The sequence below is a fragment of the Falco peregrinus genome, chromosome 6 (assembly GCF_023634155.1).
Source record: "Falco peregrinus isolate bFalPer1 chromosome 6, bFalPer1.pri, whole genome shotgun sequence".
Lineage (NCBI taxonomy): Eukaryota > Metazoa > Chordata > Aves > Falconiformes > Falconidae > Falco > Falco peregrinus.
In genome coordinates, this window is record NC_073726.1 from 31,239,904 (window position 1) to 31,256,777 (window position 16,874).

The 16,874-nt window shown below is 41.2% G+C and overlaps 1 protein-coding gene and 1 long non-coding RNA gene across 3 annotated transcripts in view; both read right to left on the bottom strand.

Annotated features, from left to right (window-relative positions):
* Positions 1 to 15,524, bottom strand: part of CHCHD3 (coiled-coil-helix-coiled-coil-helix domain containing 3) — a 163,664-nt gene extending 148,140 nt beyond the window's left edge. For both annotated transcript variants that reach the window (XM_055807596.1, XM_055807595.1), the window contains exons 1-2: positions 15,361 to 15,524; positions 13,403 to 13,490 (exon numbers count right to left, since the gene is read on the bottom strand). In XM_055807596.1, coding sequence (XP_055663571.1) covers positions 13,403 to 13,490; positions 15,361 to 15,444 — 172 coding nt within the window. In that variant the 5' untranslated portion in view covers positions 15,445 to 15,524. The remainder of the gene's footprint in view (positions 1 to 13,402; positions 13,491 to 15,360) is intronic.
* On the bottom strand, positions 1,181 to 6,609 carry LOC106112472 (uncharacterized). The gene is made up of 3 exons (XR_001226734.3): positions 6,104 to 6,609; positions 3,911 to 3,965; positions 1,181 to 2,641 (listed from the first exon to the last, which is right to left on the bottom strand). It is a non-coding gene; the product is annotated as an uncharacterized LOC106112472 (long non-coding RNA).
* Positions 15,525 to 16,874: the final 1,350 nt, after the last annotated feature.

Genomic DNA, 16,874 nt, shown 5'->3' on the forward strand with positions numbered 1-16,874 from the left:
CAAAGAAAATTCTCTCTGCTTTGTGAGATTAAAAACCAGCAGTATTTTCCTCCCCATGAGCAACTAAATTAGTGACAGCCTGGCTTCTTGTAGGTTCTACTCCTCTAAAATGCACTATAACTGTACCCTCTCTCATGTTACCGTATTATTTGAACAAAGAACGTGAATTTTATGGCTGGCCCAGAGTTAGGTACACAGTGACTGCCCAGCAGCACACACAATATCCCATAATTTTTTCTAAACAGGGTTACGCACAGGCAGACACAGCAAGAGGCACCATTCCCTTCCTGGCCAAGACGACCAGCCTTTTTGAAGGGACTGGTGAAGAAATCCAGTAAGGAGGGTGGAAAGATAAATGCAGAATTTTCAAAGCACTGATAAGGTGGAAGTGGAAGGAAATAGGATTCAGAGAGGCAAATCTACAATTAAACTAGGAAACTACAATAATAATGGAGAAAGAATATGGACAATAATGATGGAAAAGGTATGTGACCATTCTGCAGCAGATCCACATCCAGTAAGGAGTTTCCACCATCTGTCCTGAACACATCCTTTCGAAGAAATTCCTAGCAGTGCAACAACAGTCTTAATGTTCAAATAAAGTAAGTTGCAACATGCAACTTTGAAAGTTATTCTGGGAAAGAGGGAAGATAAAAACAAATTATATAAGAGGACATAATGCAATGATACTGTGAAAAAACAAGCAGTGAAAGAGTAAAGGTTAATGTAAGAAAGGAAAAAAGTGTTTCACCCACAGATGACGCTCATCAAAACATCTGCTGATCCCATTAACCAGATTTCTCAGTGGTTAAAGCTGCACGAAAAATGATCAAGATGCCAAATTTCTACATTGTACATTCAAAGCAATCTAACACTAAATTTTAAAGGGATTAAAAATTTTCCAGTAGAAGCTGAATATTCAGAAGAAGAAAAAAGTATAACAGTGTCCCTATCAAGCAATAATTTTACTTATTGATGACACGGGCAGTGAAACTTGCACAAGGTCTGAAAGCAACCACTTCACCTAAAATTAGGCACAAAGAAGCCAGTAGTGATAAATAAGTGGGATTTTTAACAGCTGTTGTGGTGCACTCAAATCTAATCTCCTGTTCATTCACTCAAGTTATAACAACAGGCTGATACATGGATGTTTTGTATCAATACAGAGAAAAGAGTAATTCCAGAATTTGTTTATTCGGCTCAGATGCAAGCTACAGGACGTTTAGTCTCATCATCGTTGACTCGAGAAGGATACAAGGAAAAGAATTTTAACAGCATTTGTAACAAGGTCCTGTAACTGAGAATTACTGACTTAGAAAGGGAAGTGCAGGAGAATCTTTAACTACTTTCTTATGTTTTGAGGGTAACATTTCCAGTTTCCTACATCCCTCAAACACAGCATATTTATTTGAGAGACTAATCTGGAAGCCAAACTGTAGTAACAGTGTGACAGAACACTTACCTCATATAATATTAATGGTAGGACACAAGAAGTGAGAGTAGAAATAGCCAATGTACACATTTCAAATATACACACCACAAAAGTATCAAGGGCACTTGCACTCCTTGCACAGGAGCAAGCATGTTTCTGTTGAAGAAAGTGGAGATGAACATAGAAAGCATCGTAGTGTGTCTTCCTCCAGCTTCAGCAAAACCGAAAACTTACATTGAATCATGAGGAGGCAGCTACAGTATTGTCAACTTTGAAAAGTGCCAACCAAAGTATTTTCAGCCCAGTACTTAGCACTGTATTACTGCTTGTAGTAATAATTGAAAACTGATTGTAAACAATATGAAACTATGATGTTCATGACTATTTTCATTATTCAGAAATTATATAAAATTAAAGGACAAATGTTGAAATGTTTAAAATTCTCACAACAACAATAATTTAACATCTACATTTTTAATAATGGGTAATGAGATCTGCTAACAAAAACAACTTTTTCAAATGACTGGTCTCCAAACTGACACAATACTTAGACCATCTCCACCCGTGATAGCTTTTTAGTGTTTTAAGTTGTCAGCATTAAGAAAAACAAGATACTACAGAATGATATAGTAAATAGCAATATCGCCAAAAACAAGCAAATCCAATTCCAACCAGGAATAAACTGTCTTGAGTAGTCACCAAGTAGAATGATAACCCAGCACGAACAGGCAAATGTAAGAGCTAGTAGCATCTCACTTACTAGAAGGTGAACTCAGGAATTTAATAGTAAATGCAGAGAAAAAGAGCCTGTTCTGGCAAGAGGTCAGATATGAAAATCCTAAGGAGAAAGAGCAATCTGACTGTCAGCAAAGATGCTTCCAGTTAATTCTAAATATGTGGTTTGGTTTTTTTCCATGAGTAAAACATTCTCTCCTCTGTTCTGCAAATCAGCAAGCAGACTAAAAGGAGCCAGTGTGTTCAGCAACCTCTTCAACACACAGACTGCCACAGAAAGAAGACTGGTCCTCAGTTAAAACTTAGTTGACAAAGTGATGGAATATCCAGTGCTGTTTCTCCAAAAGTTTCCTTTGGTTTCTGATTGGCATTAAAGTCGCTCTTCTGTGTAATTACTGCCTTTATTGAGGGTTTCTACCAACTTCTGCAGGTACTACTTTTGCTCCTTAGATTTCATAATGGTTCCATCTCCCCCTGTTAAGAAATGTCAGTTAGTAACATCAGGGATAACTGAGTCCTTTCTCTTACAATACACTGCCTCCTTCTCACCAAAAAAAGAGAAGGGAAAAAAACCCTAAGAAACAAAAAGTCAAGTGACTTCAATGAACCACTCACCTGCATTTCAACTTGTTCTGTATGAAGCTGCACAGATTAAGGAGAAATAGAAGCCTTTCACAGGATGGAACGGACCACCAGATCTCACCCCTAGCCTGAATTACTAGCTTAGATTAGAGTAGATGCTTATTCTTCAGATGATTAACATTAGGTAAAATCAAACACAGTTAATGAAGCGAAACACGAGAATCTGGTAAACTGGCTTCACAAAGCACTGTCAGCCCTACACAACCAACCTTGCAAGCAATGGGAAGAAAGAATGTCCTTCCTCTATTTCTTAAATTTAGATTTCAAAAAAGCAGGTAGTAGTATCTGAAAACTGCAATTTTCAGTCTGGTTGAGATATATTACTAAAGTTTTGGGGAACACGTGATATCATTGAAAATCAAGGAGTTCAGAACACATGCAAACCAGTCTGGGGAAAAAAAAAAACGTAGCAGTATCTGAAACTGCATCCAGTTCCCCTGAGGCAGAAGAAAAGAAGTCTAAGTGGTTACCTCCTGCTTAACTAAAAAACAACTAGTACAAAGCCTTCAAGAAGCAGCACTACACAATACACTTAACCTGCCCAATCTGACAAGTGATGAAGAGTTTTAGTAATGCTTTGCTGCAGTCTGAAGATGAAAGAATAAAACAAAGCTTTTCTTTTCATCTTAATGCAATAAATAATACATTTAAAGTACTCTTTAGTATTGCACTGAAGATTCTCTAACAGGTAAATAAATTGTGATGGGAAGAAAAGTAGCATTTACTATTAAAACTACAAAGTTTTCATTACTTGGAGGTCATCTTGTCCTGCTGAAGTAATGTTGCACCTAACAAGTGGTATTTTAAAATAATACAGCAGAAAAAACGCACTTAAAACCCCCTCCTACTCATGTCTGTAGAGAGATAATTTCGTTAAGAATATATTGTACTATAAAAGCAGAGAGGATGCTATATAGCAGAATGACAATTTCCTTGCATAGTGCTATCGGACTAATGCTAGTGAAAGCAAACAGTTCTAATTGAGCCATTGGTTTTATTTCATTAAAATTATCAGTATTTTTGATTTTATTCTTTAAGATAGTAAAATCATTCAGACTGCTCCAAATGACTTCTATTCTAACAATCCTTTAAATTACATACCCTTTTATCTTAGCCAGTTATCTGCTCTTTTTGACCTATAATCCCAGCAAGGTCTCTGAAAGACAAAGGAGAAATACCTGTATTTTATTCTTGTGCCTAGACACAGCACAGACCAGAGAAGTTAAAGGCTGAAATTTCAGAGGAAATATTAAATAGTTCAATGCCTATACTAGCAATCTGCAGCACATTTAACTCTCAGTATGAACCAAGAACTTGAGCACCTGTGAACTCCGATTTCTGCAAGAAAATACATGGAAGATTTCTAACAAGGACTGCAATAAATGTGTCCCAAACAGGCATAACAGTCTGTCAATTTCTGATTTCTAACAGATAATGTAACTGAAATTAAGAAAAACAAAACAAGAGAAAAAAAGAAGAAAAAAGAGAACATGTTGCCAGATAGATTGGGGGGGGGGGGGGGGGGGGGGGTTGTGCATGGGGAATGATGGGACACGAACGACTACACCCAAACACCAAAAACAAAACCCAAACCACCACATAGTTTTCCCACCAGTTTGCCTCACAAATATTTGATAAACCTGGCTGCATTTTCCAAAAGTTCAGCCTAAGGCTAAGCTCTGACTGACTACACTCAAAGGTCTAATGCTTTGCCAGAATTTAACTATAAAACAATTCAGTACTCTGAACTAGTAAAAGGCAATGGCATCAATTCCACACAAAAAAACATAAATATTTAGTCCTCAAAAGTCATTACTAAATTCTGTTTTTCAACGGGCTTCATAAACTTTGCACAATCTCTTTTTCCCAGATTAATTTTTTTCCTCTGTATTTTTAGAGACAGTTCCCCTAGCTTTCTTGACTGAGCTTACTGTAGCACTAGAAATTAATACAAGAATCACACACCAGCAGCCAACAGTTGTTTTTCAACATGATTTTCTGCTAACTACTGGAAGATTATGTTTTAGCACACAAATCTTGTGCTTCCACATCAAAAAGCAGGTGGTTTAACTTCTAACTCACAAGCCATTTCTAAGCAAACAGTTTGGATATGCTTGTTGTATCAGCTACGACAAAAATTGCTTTATGTGTACCGCGCAACTACTCTTGAAAGATTTTTAGAGCAAATGGCTGCACTCAGTAAACCCAAATACAGAGCATGCAGCCTTAAGCAGAATAGCATGAAATTTAATTTCAACAAATCCACTGGAGACCAAAAAGCACACACTATGCAGTACATAAGAATTACCTGTTCCTAAGAATATATTGAAACAAAAATGACACTTCTAAATGAATGCCCATTGAAAGATGAATTCTGCCTACCTGCAAAAAGCCACACATACAGAAAGTCATTTGAGAGAAAAAACTCTTAAGAGAAGCTAACAATCATTGCAGACAACCTACATCAGCCTGAGACCCAGTTACTTATGTGTATGAGCAGGACAGGACCAGACACAGAGTGCTCCTTCCTTGAATTTCATTTGGGGTATCAAGAGTTCTCCATTGGCTGTAAAATGAGAACCCCTAAATACATCAGTCAGGTGGGTCTCTAATATTTGACAATATTTGTGGGATATATTGGCTTTCTTCCTGACCCTCATGTAGGAGGGGAAAAACCCAAACAAAAAACCCACACAACTCAATCCACAAGCTCTCAAAAATCTAATTCCACAATTTTGCAATTTGTTGAACCCTTGCAACAAATAAAGCAAGGGCGGAGGGGGGGGGGGGGGGGGGGGGCGGCAGCGGGAGAGCCGATCAATTACTGCGATTCTAGCCTTAAATGCTTCCTACACACAGACCACTTTTTTCGAAGTAGAACATAATCCTTTCATTACAATGAAAGAAAGAAAGAGAGGGAGAAAGGAAGGGAGAGACAGAGAGACCTGTTCCATGTTTGGCCTGTCCTTCCAACTACACAATGAAACTTAAACCAAATCTTTATCATGTCAAACTCCAAGTCAAACTCCAAGTTAACATTAGCACAGATGTCATTTTTTGGAGCATATTTAAGTGTTCTGCATTTCATGCAGTCCACTACTATACTGAGGTATAAATAAGGTATTTTAGAGGGCTGGTTGCATTGACTTTAATTGTTATTACTAATTTAACTGTAAAAGTTTTTTTTTATGTTTGGGGGGGGGTAATCCTTCACTGAACAGCAAAAAATGTTATTTTAGTATTACGGAGGAAAAAAATAATTCTAATCTACAAAAAGCTTGAGGATTGCTTTACCTTGCCACACTCTCCTTCTGAAGATTCAGTCCAGACCACTTCAGACATGCCTACACTCTCCAGCTCCATTAGTTGTGTGATCGGCTTGCTCCCTTCCACTAGCACCAGCACTCTGATGACTTTTGATGTCATTTCTGATGACAGTTGCTCAAGTAGCTGATTCGGGAAAGACAGGCTTAAGTTTGACATAATTTGCAAAAGATGGTTGTCACCGAACAGGAAAAGTCATACTACTGCTCCTGTGCACACTCCTGCTTCCCTCTTCTGGACACACACGGTTCATTCAACTAAGGGTGTTAAGCTAGTACGAAACTCTTCTTGTAGGGTGTTTCTGGATGGTTTAGATCACTAGACACTGAGATATTAGAGGAATGGTCAGACATGAGACAGTCAGATGAGGTTAGTTGTAACATCAGACCAAAGTTTTAAATACATGGTGTTTGCATGAGAAGTGCCAACACCTTTTGCCACTCATTCTTGTCCTACCCTTAGACATGCATGTAAAATGTCAGTTGTTCCACAAGATGTATCAGCACTTGAAATGCAATTAGAGTGGGCAGCCCAGAGGTGCAGTCTGCATGATGACATCTCAAAGAGAGCACTTAAGTGAAGAATCAAAACGCTGCTTTTGAACTCGGTAACTGTTGGGAACATAGTGTTAGAGTACCCCAGACAAATGCAGGCTTTTTCATTTCCACCTTGAAAAGCTCCTGTTCATAAGCGAGATGAGCATTTTGTAAGGTTCTAGGTGTTCCTCTTATACATTTATGTACCTTTTCCATATTCAACAATCCAAGTCTTTTAAACAATTAAATTAGGGCTTTTTGCATACTCTCAGATTCTCATCACATCTTTCCACCCCTCCATTAATTACACACCATCCTTCTCATGAGGTTAACATTGTACTTTAAGGACACAGAGTGAACTAAGCCCTTCAACAGCTCTGAACTCCAGATTACTATGAAATAAAAGAAAAAAGCCCAGATGTTTAAGTTGCATTATTTGCTAGTTTTCCCCTCTAATTTCAGAACCATTTCACAAGGACATACCCAGCCACTTGACATGTTCACAGAACACCCTGCATGTCATACAGATAGTGAGAACTTTAATTTATGCAGTACTTGCTTCACCTCCCATGCATAATTCTATCTTCCCTCTACTCCTGCAATCTAGCGACATGAATGTCAGGCTCAACTAAAGATTTGCTGTTACACTGACAGCATTAAAAGTTTGGCATCTTTAGCAGTCTTGTGAGTTACAAGACGTTTCACCTTTTGATAATAAAATACTTCCATCAATAGTGAACCTTCAACGCAAAGAATATCAATATACATCACTGAAAATAAAGTTATCTCCAAGAAACTCAGTGACAGCTAAGTGGCAATATAGCAAGCCACAGGAGAGCAAGAGCAAGTGCTGCAGCACCACACATGCAAGAATACCCAGAACAGCTTGCTCAAATTTAGATCTCACATCAAAAATATATATATACCCTGATCAGACTGCTGCCTGAGTGTCAGAAGCAATGATGTTCAGATGAAGCTATCCTTCCTCTACAGGTAAAGGTATTATGCCATGTATCTACTTCCTTCAGCAACAGCAGTAGGATGAACCTTACTCAACAAAACTGCCAAACATTCTTTGGAATGTATTCTTGCCAGGACAGCTACATTAAAGGCTTCCAAGAATTTCAGACCAAAAGCCTATCAGAAGTCACCAGCATTTCTCACAAATATCTCTGCATCCCTTTGAAAAACTTCTTTTATTATTTCTCCCAGAGGTCAGAGGGAAATAAAACCAAAACCACAAACACGCTCTTAAAAGCAAACCCAGTATTATTCCATAAGATGCAAATCACAGCCTTGCAGGTTACCAGAGGTCCACAGACCAACTCAGTTCCTTGACTGAGGATTCCTACTCGATTTATTTCAGAGTTTTACAGTACCAGTAAATTTTTAAACCTCCTTCTAAAAAAGAGTACCCAGAGCTGTACCTAGAGAGGGGCAAATAAACACTACCAAATGTAGAGACCAAGCCCTCCTGTTTGCTCCTGCAAGAAGAAAGGCTGCAAATCCGTGTCAGTGGTCAAAAGGAACTGCCTGAGATTTACAAGGCTCTCACAGCAAAATAAAAGCAGGGCATCAACCTAGGCATTCCTAACTGTTTTTTTTCCCTTTTCTAAAGTTAAGAGGAACTCTACAAAATATAGTCACAGAAACGTCAGTTTACTTCATCTTTCAGTTTACACAGAGAAAAGGTGTTGTTGCAACAGAAAGGTAGTCAAAAACAATTAATACATTAAACAGCACAGAACTAACGGGATTTATTTGCAGGATTCTTGCTTAACTGGCATAAATTTAGCCAAACTCTGTAAACTTCCAGACACTCATAAAAACTGAAAATGCAAAACAATTCAAAGTTACAATAATGCAGAGCCTCCCACAACATTTATCATGAGGTATTCCAGTTTTACTTTTTTTCATGCAGCATCTGACTAGCCATAATTACTACCACCATCAGTACACACTGCAGTTCTTCAAAGAAAATAATTTTTTCTTAAAAGTCTTCCTAAAACCATACAAAGAACAAGGTCAATGACTCTGGTGTAAAACTTCTCAGCAGTGTTCTCTTGCGCTGCACATTGCAAGAGACCAGTCCAGGCAGTCACAATGGCCCCTTCTCATGTTATAAATTAAAAATGCTCTTGCACTGAGCAAACATTTTCACAACCCACTACAAAAATCACAGGATTAAGGTTGGAAGGGGCCTTAGAAGTAATTTTTTCAAACTCTCTGCCTAAAGCAGATTCAGCCTTGAGATCGGACCAGATTGCTCAGGGGTTTATCTACTCACATCCTGAATGCCTCCAAGGATGGAGGCTGCTCAGCCTCATTGGAAGACCTCTTCTGATGCCTGGCTGGTCTCATCATGACAACATTTTTCCTTGTTGCCACTTGGAACATCTCCTGCTTCAGTGCTCACTGTTTCTTGCCCTCATACAATGCATCACCACGAAGAACCTGTTACCAGCTTCTCAATGAGCCCCACAGATATGGGAAGGCTGCTATTAGGCTTCCTCAAAACCTTCTCTGCTTGACCTTGAACAAGCCAAGTTTCCTCAGCCTCTCCTCACAGGGAAGGCACTCCAGCCCCTAACCCTTACTGACATTGTTCCAGCTCCTTTTCAGCAAAGTTACACCCCAGACAGGGAATCCCCAGCCTGCGCTGTGGCAAAGGGTTGCATCTTTCCTAGTGCATTTGTCCTTGTTGAATTTGTGAGGTTCCTGTTGGCTCATTCCTCCAGCCAGTCTAGGTCCCTCTGGATAGCAGCCCTGCCCTTGACTGTCGTCCTCCCAGTTTGCAGTCAGCTGCATTGAAGAACGTGTGCTCCACCTCCTCCTCCAGGACACTGACAAAGCTGTTAATTAGGACAAACTCCTGAGGAACCCCACGATACCAGTCTTCAAGTAGAACATGACCCATTAGCCACAACCTCTGCCCCTGACCATCCAACCAGGTGTTTTTAACCCAACTCATCGTCCCGTTATCCACACTGCAACATCCTAACTTGGACACAAGAATATAAGGAGAGGCAGTGCTGAACACCTTGCTGCAGTTGAGGTGAATAACACCTACTGCCCTTCCCTCATTTACAAATTAATTCATTTTGTGGTCTGTCTCTGCTTCCACATCCTGCTGGACTCATATTTACACAGAAGCTCTATCACAAGCACCCCGTTTAACCACACCAGCCTCCCAATATATCTGTTGATTTTCCCGAGTACTGGCATGGATCATTCATGCACTGAGAAGAGGTTGTCCTTAAGGACCTCACAGCTTCCCTGAGCTTATCCCTTAGAGCTACCTGTTATGGGATCTCACCAACTAGCTCTCTTCATAACCAGAAGTTTGTCTCCTTCAAGTTCAGTTAAATGCTGGTTATGTCTTCTACTACAACCTCACTCTTTAAATAAACCTTCCTGCACATCTCAACAATACTTTCTTAAATGTTTCCAACTAAGCCGAGATACCCTGGGCCACTGAAACCCCATCAAAAGATACACACACCAACACAACAGGCTACACAATTAAAAGGCATCATTCCACACAAATGAACAAAGCTAAGAAATATATCTTTCTCTACTGGAAACATGCAAGGTCTAACCTGATTTCTGAGGAGATGTCAGCAGTGCTTATTTTATTATACCTACACAATACACAGTACTTTATAGCATGGGCCCTTTATGATTGTTTTCATGGGGATAGTATAGCAACAATAACAAATAATTTAATTTAAAAAAAAAAATCCTCTGTCCTCAGTGTCATCTGTTTCTGCAAAGGGGAAAAAATGGTTGACATGCAGAGACTCTTGGTAATTTAAGCACTTGTTCTTTTTTTTTGTTGTAACAGACTAACAGCTTTTCAGATATCCACTAAGCTGATGAATTAGACCATTCCCTTTGTCTGTTATGACTAAAGCTTTAGGTATAATACACACTCAGGGAAGAAAAAAAAAAGTATTTGTTGTCTAACCAAATTACTTTTCATCAATATTGCTTTAGGAATTACAGACATACTTTAAAGATTTTACACTTCTTAAATATTTTAGTGTGTTTAATATTACTCAGAAGTCAGAAAATTAGCCAAGCAAGCTAGGATGCTTCAAGACATAGTATTTAGATGTCAGATTCATTGTAATTGTATGTAATTTCATTTTCCGACCCCAGACTGAAGTCAATAAATTCGTCATATTGGCAAGCAACAAGATACACATTCTTTCATGTAATCTAATCCATTATTCCTCCACCAAAAGCTATCAAAAGACTTGACTTAAAGAAAGGGCTGCTTTTAATAGCTCTAATGTTTCTCCCTCTACAGATCTTTTTTATTTGTGTAGAGAAGTGTTATTTGTCTAGAAGATACAAACGCAGGCTAACAAACTGTTGAGTTCAAAAGTTGCCCAGCTGGCAATTCAAAAGCCAGAGCCAGCCTCCAAACACCACCATCCTTGGGTAACTCTCTTCAGAAGCAGTGAGAGACCCACTCCGTCAGAAAAACAAGTCACTATCACCAGATTCATACACAGGAGAGGAGGAGCTGCCTGGAAAGAGGTCTCATTAACGGTGCAAGAGGCTTTACCAAGAAACCAAGCCCCAGCACTGCTGCATCACAGAAGATACCCAGATTTGGGATCCAGCTCCCACAGCCATCAGTGGAGAGTAGGTCAATATTCAGTGATCAGGACACTGGTTTTGAGGCAAGTGCCCTTTCTGTAATGGCACCTTATTAGACAAATGCAGACTCTGACAAGTTAGATGTAGCTACAAAATAAACAAATAGGTTGACTGTTCTTACATCAACAAAGAAATTCAATAGTTGGTAATTCTTTATCAAAAAACATTCAGTGAAAGAGGAGCGAATGATAGGGTAACATGTACTTAAGTATAATTTAATCCTCTTAAACACAAATCATTTTAGCAACTGAGGTATAACACCAATTATACTCTCCTGTGGAAATACAAGCACTTCACCTAAATCACTAGTTATTAAAGCAAATATACAGAATAGGTTTCCCAAGCTTGTGAGCGGTCAAAGGCATCACTTAGCCCCTCAGTAAATAAAAATAAAAATATTTTAAAAACACTATTTCCAACACACAAAGAGAAACAAAATAAAGGATCAAGATATGTACATACTGTGAATTAGCAAAGAATTACTGGGGTATTAAAGTCTTCACCTCTAGTTACCACATGCCAAAAATCACATATGCTTATTTGCAAGACTACTTCCATAACCCAAGTTTAAGGATGAAAAAGCAACAAGCACCCCATGAAAGCAGGTAGGATGTGCAAGTATGATTCCATATAAATCCTTTGTCTACAATAATTTCTTCACCACAGCAAAATACATGTGCAGAAGGCTAGTATTTAAAAAAAAAGGATGGACAATCTGGCTGTCCATACATTAAACTACAGTCCAACTCCATTTAAATCTTCCTTAAGCAAGCACTAAATTCTAAGCAATTTTATTGGGCAAACTGTATTTCACGAGCCAGGTTAATAGCTGAAGTCCTTTTTAGCCCTAATACTATCCTTGCTTTCACTACGCCACAGGCTTCCTATTCATAAAGTGGAAAAACAAACCTCTAACACAGCATCATTTGGGAGCCCAAATCTTTGTAAAACATCCTATTGCTGGATTTGCTTGACAACATTAAATGCTTACATCTGACCTCTTCACCCTGACATTCCTAGAGGGCAATTCATCTCTTTCTGAAGTAGAATTCTCAAATAAGCCAGATGAGTTGTCCCCCAAAATGCCTTTTTCTTTCTAATGACTACAGAGGGAGTCCAGCTCTGATAGCAACAGAAAACCAACTTTCTATGCTTCAGATGAAAGAAAGATGCAACGTTCTGCTCATTCAGGTCTTGCTGCAAGGCCTACTACTGCCACAGGACTTGTTTTTAATCATCGTTGAGTTTCGGTGGGATTTTTTTCTAAGTATCAAGGCAAAAGACCCTTAGGAAATACTGATATCATTAATATTTTTGGAGCACTGATAAGAAGTCTTACTTGAACCTTACACATTTCACATAGTAAACACACACAAATCACACATTCCAATCTCTGCCATTCATTTTCACTCCTTCAGTAGCTACATCACATTCACTGTGCCGCAGTATTTTAACTTAGAGCACAGGTTGCCTGTCACAAAGGCCGTTTGATGCATTTGAACAAGCCTCAATAACGGAATAGAACAAGTTAAGAAAGCCATCGTTCTGAGCCATCGATCTGTATAAACAGTATGTGACTTATTTCCACTATTCCATGATAGGAAAATAGCGTATTATTCTTTTACTGTTTACTTATCTATATTTCAACAGAAGCTCACAATACTAAAATTCAGCGTTGATTAAGTATGCAAGAATTTCCACTTCAGAACTCAATACATATTTGGAATGGATATTTGCTTTTCTGGTTTTGTTGTTGGGTGTTCGTTTTTTTTTTAAAAAAAGAAGTTTTTAACAACAAATAACACCACAGAAAACCAAGCCTAATAAACAGTTGTGTTTTACACTTCAATGTCAGTCAGAAGAAAACAAAGAGTAACTCAACTCCTCTAAAAGCCTACAAATTACCTCCTTCTTCAAAAGGAGATGAGCAAAACAGTTAATGTCAAAAAATCATCTCTACAAAATGGCAATGAGCTCATTAAAATGCTCTGAACAGCACATTTGATCTTCTTCCTCACATTAAAAAAATAAAACACCAAAACAAAACAGAAAAACATGGGCATACCTGAACCAGATGCTGATCGGTGCTGAGACTGCGGTCTTCCACTGGGCGAAGAAGGTTCCTTCATACGATCAATGACACTGTCAGACAGCTGAAAAACATAACCCCCAACCTAGAGTCAGACTGCATCTTCTCCTTTATCCCCACTACCCCTTTCTTCCCCAAAAGGTTAAGTAAAACTTTAAAAAAAAAAAAGAGCATAGAGCCCCAAAATAAGGTATGACAGCTGCCAAAACTCTATTCACAATGCAAAATAAACTATTTCCCCCCATTTGTGGCATGAGCACTCATCTCTTGCGACTGAACAAGATTATTTTGGCACTCTCAGAACACAAGAGACTGATATGACAGAAAAGAGGCTATGGGGAAAAATGAAGGAAATAACACCCTTTGTCACATTGCTTGTAATTAATCAACCTTTTTGCTTTTCCCAGTTATTTAGATGACAGTCAAATATCACACCACGCAGGCACAAAGCACTTAACTCAGGAGGAACTTCATCCTAATAAAGCCCTCCCTCAAAATACTTGTGCAACACAAGTGGTCACAACAGGTGTAGTCAAGCACCAAGTTGATTCTAATATTGACACATGCACACACAAAAAACTGTCACAAATTATGCAGAATCAAACAGAATAACAGTAATGTCCAATTTCAGCTCTACTGTAGCCTACACATAAAATTAACAGAAGGTGAAGAAGTAATAACATGAAAACTGCTGGTTTTCAACTTAAAACTTTTTATTGGTCTCTGAACACCAACTCTATCAAAATACTGTTTTGGCAGCCCATGAAAATTTATTTTAATTAGCAAATTCTTTACTAAAACCTACAGCATGATGTCTCTCACTGGCAGAAATCCATTACAAAGATTTCACTAAAATCTGTAATCTAATATGCATGTGTAAAATTTCTTCAGCATACGATTTCTTAACCCAATCGTTAAAACTCTCAATTTAACCTCACATAGTTAAAAGTATGTAAACAGTGAGGTATATCCTACTTTCAGATGCTCTGTTGACTAACATTATTTAATTAGCGAAGCTACATTTTCCTAGTACCCATGATATCATTCTGGTTTTATTCCCAGTATTTCAAAATCCAGGATGCTTTAGAGAAATTCCAATAGTCTTTGCCTGTATTTAAGCACATTTCATAGCAGATGAACTTTGCTACGAACACTTACGTTACCATCACCTACTTGCCCAAGGCATTAAATGATCAAAACTGAAAAATATTAGCGTGCTGAAACAGGCAGCAGTTTCTATCATGGTTCATTCTGCCACACTCCTCCCTATGAGCAGCAATAAAAGACAACTTATTATCACTCCTGGTATGAACTACACACTGTCTTCCATTGAAAAATTTCTAAGCTGCAAGATTTCTCAGTGTCTTGTGTCACAAGCTATCTTCTGGTATAGTATAGGCAAGAGCAGGCCATAAACTGGGAAAGAACGGGAATGCTTCTGCAGGTACACGGGCTGTCAGCTACCCGGCAGCAAGAGCGCCGGGCGTGGGAAGGGAGGCGCTCCCATCCGTAGAGGTCAGGGAAAGGCAGAACCACCTCTCCTCGTTGCACATCTCCTACAGGCGTCCTGCCGCCCAGCTGCGGTCAGCGGGCTGGGGGCTGGACGCCCCGACGGCAGCCTCCTGCTCCCGCTGGGCTTCTTGCCGCCGCAGGCGCCCCCAGACCCGAGCGGCGCGGCCCCCGCCGAGCCCCAACGGCCCAAGCGGCGCGGGGGAAAGAGGCGGGGGTCAGTGCGGGAGAAGGGCCGGGAACGGAGGCCGACACCGTGCGGGGCCGGGACCGCGGGGCCAGCAGTCTGCGGGCAGAAAACGAGGAACGAGGGGTCGGGGCGGGCCGAGCTCAGGGCGGCCCGGGGCCAACCAGGCCCACAGCGTTCCGGCGGGCCCCGGCGAGCGCCCCCGGCCCGAGGAACCCCCGGGGAGCCCCGCTCTCACCCGCACGCCCTTCACCACCGTGATGTTCTCATTCTCGTCCGCCTCGAAAGTGACGCGCCGGGTGCTGCTCCCGCCGCCGCCCATCTTCGCCCGGCGCCACCAGGCCACGGCCAGGGACGGCCCCAAGGAGACTCACTGTCCCCGCTGCCAGCGCGCCCCGCAACAACACTGCCCCTTATTGGCCCGCCGCTCGCCCCACCCCGCCCTCCGCTCCTAGAACCTTGTTCCCTATTGGCTGCGTGGCCGTAGCCATGGAGACAGCGCGCCCCCGCCGAGGAGCGGTGAGGGACGCGGAAAGGGAGCGGAAACTTTTTCGGTTTAAACTTCACCGGGGGCGCGCGGACTACGCGCCCCAGGGAGCCCAGCGGCGGGGCGGGGCCAGGGGCGGGGCCAGGGGCGGGGCGGGCCCTGCGCGACGCCCGCTGGGTAGCGCAGTTCTGGCGGCCGCGCTGAGAGAGGGCGGGCGGGGGGCGCGGCCCGCAGCCCAGCCGGCGCTGCCGGGACCCAGCCGCGCTCCGAGGGGGCGTTCGGGGGTCCCCCCAGCCCGGGCGGCCCCGCTGACGCTGAGGGGCCGGGTGCTGTTGCCCTCCCTCAGCGGGCCCACGCTAACGGTGGGGGCGGGGGGCTGGGCCCGGGCCCCGGCCCCGGCCCCTGCCGCAGCTCTGGGCCCGAGCCGAGGCCTCATCCCCATTTCCACATCGTAACGGCACAAAATTACCATTAACGTCGCCCCTTTGGGCACAAGATTTTCTTTCCAAGAGATGGATGATGTTAATAACGCATAATGCATTTTCTTTTCAGCCTTTTCTATTGTATATAAACTGCATCTAGATCTGGCTGTTCTGCAAGTAGAATCCTCCCTGCAGATCCCACGGCTTGTCTTAGTGGCTGGAATCGCAGAGCTGAGTGCTGGGAATACATTTGTAAGGAGAAAAAAAGATGTTCTGCAGTGTATAATACCAAAAAAAGTACTGCATTCTAGATGCCAATGGTGTCAAATACATCTTTGAATTTCTCGAGCCTAAATAAATACAAGGCAAGAAGTACCCTTACATAGCTGGAATATATGAATACACACTGGTTTGCCTCTTCCATGATCTGGCCTCTTTTACCCAGTGAAGCCCCAGCCTTCTGCTGGGACACCTTGACACTGGCAACACACAAATAATAACTATGATAACTAGGAGACTTATCTTTTTTTTCCCTCCCTTCCAAGTCCTTCACCTGCTTGGCTCAAAGCAGGATAGCCTGTTTGTACCGAAGTGACACCAAAGCCTTCCACTCCCCTTGCAAGAAATTTGCCCCAAAGTGGTTACACAATGATCACTTCAGATTACTGCTGCCACTGTCAACTGACGCATTTCATTTCTCTGAATCGATGCAAACATCATGTTGTCTGCGTTAACAGAACTGCTCACATATCCTTGATATATTTTCAAGCAATTTTTATTTGGATGTAAAGTGTCTATCAGCTGACATTTCAGCAGTATCTGCCTTCCTTGGGGCTTAAGATA